Source organism: Triticum urartu, unplaced genomic scaffold (assembly GCF_003073215.2).
Source record: "Triticum urartu cultivar G1812 unplaced genomic scaffold, Tu2.1 TuUngrouped_contig_6544, whole genome shotgun sequence".
Taxonomy (NCBI): domain Eukaryota; kingdom Viridiplantae; phylum Streptophyta; class Magnoliopsida; order Poales; family Poaceae; genus Triticum; species Triticum urartu.
The window spans coordinates 1-6,282 of NW_024117314.1; the positions used below are offsets into that span (position 1 = coordinate 1).

Here is a 6,282-nt window from a genome sequence, read left to right on the forward strand (position 1 = left end):
CAAAGCAGCGGGAAGGTTCTTTAAGAACCAGTTATGGCTCCGTATTTCAGGGATGGTTATCCTCTGCATTTATCATCACCAGCAGTGTCATGAAAATGATACACATAAATACAATGGAATGCAAATAAGGTATCACTGCATTAGACACGAGTATGCCTAAGTACACAGAAAGGATAATGTAAGTGGTGGCAATGTAGACTGCAGAGATGATCCCCATATCAAAACCGTCCTACTGAAATGCACTACTTTTTGTTGAACTGATGGCTGCACACTAGATCTTCCAAAGGAGATATATTATACTCCCTCCGTCCCATAATATAAGAGCGTTTTTCACACCACACTAGTGTCAAAAACGCTCTTATATTATGGGATGGAGGGAATACCAAACAGTTACATCGGTAGCCTAAAATTAGTAAAATAATATTACTAATGATGACAAAGGAGATATACTGTGCCAAACAGTTATATAGGTCAGCAAGCGGAACAATGATGACAAACACAGTGCAATGACACAAGTATAATTACTAAAACACAGACACAAACAGCCTAGCTTGGTCTTGTAAAAAACACATGCACATTGCCACATATAAGCCCAGCGGCAGTTGAAGAACCTAAGAGGTGTAATTCACTACTGTATGGCAAAACCTCAAGCTGCCCTGACCCCCTAATGGGGACTCTGCAAAAAGGCAGTTATCCCTCACTGGTTATACTTTAATTGTCAGGTTAAGTTTTGAGCAAAACATGAAGAAAATGTAAAGAGGCACGGTACACGTAAGTCATAATACAGGATATGATAGCTAAGCTAGTTTCTAGAATTGAACATCCAAAGACTCACCAACGCAGGATCCCCAACAAAAATCCTCGAAATTAGGTGCCTGCACTCTGGAGATATGTCCACGTTATCTGGAATTGAATACTGAACACTCAAGATACGCTGCAAAGGTGATGTCATAGTATTAGTTTTTAGTTTAAAAGGCCTAAATCATGACAAAGGAAAGAAGAGAAATAAGATAACCTGAATTGTCTTCCGAAAGTTTTTAGGTTCTTCTGGATCCTCAAAAGGATATGCACCGACTACCATGACATAAAGAGTCACACCACAGGACCATACATCAGCAATCTGTTTTAGTCATGTACAAATAGTAAGTCAGTATGAGCAAGGGTGGGTTCCTTGTCTTGGGAGGTAACAAGTCAATTAACATCAGTGATCTGACATCCTGGTTGGGTCAAATAAGAGTGGGCTATTTAAAAGCCAAATTTTCCTCTGTAAATTGCTCTGATCTCTGATAAATGTGCGCCTATCTAACTGAGTTTGCATGTTTTCAAATGTAAGTACTTATGAGGATACTATTTCGAAATGTGAGGGAAGATGTAACACTCACCAATGCTACCAAGTTCCCCAGAAAGTCAGAAAACCAATCACAGGCAGCTAATTTCCAATGACTCCCGACCAGGCATTAAGGTTCCTCTCCAGTGTTTAGGTCAAACTGATTGCCATTAGTAACCAGTAATGACCAGTGAACACTGGGCGGTAACAAGCCTTGTACTGAATTTACAAACACTTAAAATGTATAACATTTCTACGATTTCATCAGACACATAAAAGGGCATACCAGGATGAGATCATAATAAACACATCTAACAATGGTCCCAGAAAAATGGACCAGCATATCAAGTGCAACAGGGGAAACATCACTGGGAAGCTAGGCCATTTTCCTTCAAAACCAAGGAATGATTTCATCACACTACACTCTGTACAATAGCCTGTGACAAGTACATGTGTAGTACCATCTTGACTAAAGGGACACATATTCTTAGCCTAACGGTGCACATACAAGGGTTCAGCCTTCAATATACAGTATACAGAAATTCAGATTAGGAGACCAAACAACTAGACCTGTTGCCAGTTTACGTCTCTCAAACTAAGTTGCATATGCGGTGAACTATACTACACCCCTCCGAAGATTAACAGAGCTCGAGAACTTGCATACCTTGCCATCATATTCTTTCTTCAACAGAACTTCAGGTGCAATATAAGCAGGTGTTCCAACAGTTGATTTTGGTTGTGAATGGAGAACTGAAGACTGCAGAAAATGAAGAATGTTTGTCATGGCTTATCAGAAAGAACCTATGAACACAACAGGCCCATAGGGTAAAATATTGATCCCGCTGTTCTAAACGCAACGCCAGGAAACCATAAAATTTCTATCTAACTGCATGAACATTGACTTAAATATCTTGTGAATCATTTTGAAAACACCCATATGCAATGTATTTTACAAAAATTATCTAGAATAACGAGTTCAATTATGTAAGCACCTTAGAATAGCCGAAATCACATATCTTCAAGCGAGGAGCAGGACTACCGTCCAGCAATGTGTTCTCCAGCTTCAAGTCACGGTGACATACTTGCTTGAAGATAAGAAATTAAGAATAAAATGGAACAGTTTAGCATACTGCAACATATGAACACATAGTAACAATAGGTGAAAGATAGGTTGTGTAAATAACCGATACCATCGAATGGCAGTAGCTGACTCCAGATATAAGCTGCTGGAAGAAGTAGCGAGCCTAAAAAAGGACATATGCACTTAGTCCCACCAATGATTCAAGCAAATATATGCATGTCAAGAAAAAAGATGCAGCAGAGTAACCAGAGAGCAGATACATACCTCATCTTCACTGAATCGTATATTTTTACATATTCTCTCAAAAAGCTCACCACCAGATGCATATTCCATGACAATAGCAAGATGGGTCGGTGTTAAAATAACCTACAAATACATGACGCACAAGATATTTTCGCTATTTTTTCTCCTCTTTTGTGGTGAACTAGAGAACAAGCAGAGGATCATGGCTTACCTCCTTAAACCTAATGATGTTGGGATGTTTCAGTGATCTATGGTTAATTATCTCACGCTGGACATTCTCGTCTATCTGCACAACAGAACAAACAAAATAAGGCAACCAGGTAGTCACAACTATTAAGGATTTGTATTTAAGAAACAAGCCAATGTCTAAATATTTATACAATGGAGGAACATGTTCACGCTACCACCCCACATACTCACCATCTGGAGTTTCCATCTACACGAAGCTCAAATGACTCGACTAGTGATGGTGGATCACAAATAATATCAGGCCATGAAGCATGTGCTCACATATGAGCTTTATGGAAAGAAAACCCAAGAGGACCAGGGAATTAGCCAACCTATCAGTTCAAATGTCCTTCCAGAAAACTAACGGACTTTTGCTGATCCAATATCCCGAAAGAGAACCTTCTTTTAGTAAACTTCCAGGAAATGACCACAGCAAGTAATGGTATAGAAAATTATTGCTCACCACAAAAGCATTGCCTGATAAGCTAACTCCAATCATGGATATATGATACAGGGGGATCCGACTTATGGAAAGTTATTGCTCGCCACATAAGCGTTGGCCGATACGCCAACTCCAATCATGGATATATGATACAAGGGAATCAGACTTGGGCATTTTGTACCAAGAGAAGTAGCAGATTCTGGACTTAGGTAGGATCAGATTCTGGGTTCAGTGTAGAGTATTAAGTGCCTTTTAAGGTGGGAGTCTAAACATACTTGTCTAGTGATCTTTTTCAAGCTTATAACACTACAACCTCTTTCAACGGGCAACAGTTGATTGAGAATCTTCTTTTTTGCGATGCTTAATCATATTCATATTCCACATTCCAACTACAATATGGTATGATATACTTAAAGTATAAGTGAGAATAGGCCACCAAACCCAATCGTGCTAGCTATTCCTCCTCCTTTGCCTCAACAAGTGTATTATTTATTATGAATAATTTCTTGTCTCAATTGTCTAAAACAGGTAGTTTCCTGTCCCCAATAAGTGTTGCTACTGACATTAAGGATGCCATACATGGATGTACCTACATTGACTTATGCATGGGATAAGAGTAGTGGAATAGTTCATAGTGACAAGAGTTACACAGGGACACTCGCTGATTTGAGTATTAACTAATTACTTGGACCAGAAAATACTTGGCTGGGCCCCCTCAGTTGGTCAAATATACTGGCATTAAACTTAATCTGATCAATTGCATGTGCTGTAACCACAAGCAATTAGATAAACATGGATGGTCAAATGATCATGGGTCAAGGGATCATTTGCTGAAACAACAGGGTGGCAATTGTTTACCTTTGTTTACCATGCAGGCAGAAAAATGTAGGGGTTATTTCTAAATGAGGAAAGCTGATGAGTAAATTACAAAAGCAAAAAAAATACTAGTTTTAGCATTTATCAACATCAATTTGACTTGTGAGTGTATTTTACAACTTTTCACAACCATGCCACTCCTAGACATCACTACATCCACATATTTCTACTTAGAAACACCACGTTTACTGAATACACCTAAAGGGATCTTTGCCCATATGGAGTTTTATTTTCTTTGAAAAACAGACAATCATGGCCCCTAACAAGCGCACACACACGCACACTCATGACTGAAGACTCAACAGGCTGTCACCTAATACTAGGAAAACCCCAAGGGTGTTAGTAAGGCACATAGTCGATCCCAGGAATTGATCCCTCTCCAATAGGAAGCACACTCCACTGACCAACCAAGCACCGTTCTCCATCAAGTAGATGGAGATTAGTTTGCTATATTTGAAAAGTTATTTTGGAAATTACGGCTGCAGCTGTACCTTGCAATTTAAAGATAAATATGAGTCAGACCGTGCTGGATCCAGGATCGAACCCTGGCGGGTGGCGTGTGCATGCCCGCATGACCAGCCAACCGGGGTATATCTCGGTACTTTCAGTCTACCTTTTAATTTTATCGGCATTTGGTGCAATGCTGTCCTGGATGTCTCATTACCACTAATTATGGCATATCAGAACAAAACCGAAGCACCCACAGAACTACTAGAGCAGTTCCTTTTTCGAAAAGGAGGGTAGACCCCGGCCTCGGCATCGATCGATGCACGCATAGAGGTCGAAAATACTAACTATATCACATGAAATAGGTAGAAGTATCTACATCCAATAATCACAGGCAATGAAGATAAACCTAAAACTTAACCAAGCAATTCAGTCCTTGAAACAGAAGTATGACTCCTAATAATTCACAGAGCGAACAAACGAACAAGCTAGCCACTCAGCATCAACTGATTCAGCACTAAAACTACACCATCTGAATCGAACAGGTCCTAATCAGCTAGAGCCTCCCGAATCGGCCGCGATTCAGCACATGGGGGGCAAACAGGCTGGTCAAACAGCGCCGAATCGATTCAAGGGGGAAGGGGGCATGCATCGAGAAAGGGGCGGAAGGGGGGGGAACCGGCGGCATACGCATACCTTCTCCCCGCGCTCGATGTACTTGACGGCGACGAGCTCCATGGTGCGGCGGTCGCGCATGAGTCGGGCGACGCCGAAGTTGCCGGAGCCGATGTCCCGCACCAGCTCGTAGCGGTCGCTGTCGTGCATGATCGGCATGTCCATGCCCGGGCCGACCGTCAGCGCCGCCCGATCCGGCGCCGCCCCTGCCATGGCCGGCGGCGACTGGCGGTCGATGGAGGGGCCCCGCGGCCGATAGGGCTCGGTTTCCCCGGGGTGGCCGCCCCTCTCCTCCCGCCTCCTCTCCCCTCGAATCGACGGCGAGCTCAACCCCCTCTCCCCCCTCCACCGCGACGAGTCCGTCACACTGGCCGACCGAGAGAGAGAGAGAGAAAGATAAAACGCCCGCTCAATCACTCTCTCGCCCGTCTTATTATTGCCGGGGTTGGTGCTTGGTGCAAAGCGCTCCTCTGGGAAGTGGTTTTATTGGACGTCAGCTTTCGGCACTTGTGTCATAAATGATGTGGGGGAGGAGTAGGGTTCCCATGGTTTTCCACTGGATATATATGGAAGTTTGTTGAGCCCTCATGTTACACTGCCTAAATAAAGCTAGGACCATATCTGCATTTTAATAAGCGCATTAAAAATTGCATGGTTTGATTTTTAGAGCATGAAATACAGCAAATATGATGGCAACATATGCAAAATCCTCTCTTGATATAGTCAAAAAAAAAACATGTATCTCCGCTATTCTTTTGTCCATTTTCCTATTTCCTTCATTATTTTTTATTTTTGTTATCTTTGACCAACATTAGATTATTTATACATTGTATGATACAAAACGGATACTGCTATACATGTAAATATTGTTTTCATGATATGTTTTTCTAACTATGTATGTGAGCATTTCATCTTATACTTGAAAAACAATGAGAGATGATTTTTGGTGCATAAGATATTGTA

At 41.7% G+C, this 6,282-nt stretch overlaps 1 protein-coding gene across 1 annotated transcript; it reads right to left on the bottom strand.

Moving 5' to 3' along the window:
- Positions 1–10: 10 nt before the first annotated feature.
- Positions 11–5,770, bottom strand: LOC125530763 (serine/threonine-protein kinase SAPK8; the record flags this gene model as incomplete). The annotated part of the gene is given in 9 exon segments (XM_048695164.1): positions 11–63; positions 836–934; positions 1,016–1,120; positions 1,992–2,084; positions 2,320–2,412; positions 2,518–2,571; positions 2,673–2,774; positions 2,863–2,937; positions 5,341–5,770. Coding segments are annotated over 9 exon segments (866 nt in total), but the record flags the coding sequence as incomplete, so codon positions are not given.
- Positions 5,771–6,282: the final 512 nt, after the last annotated feature.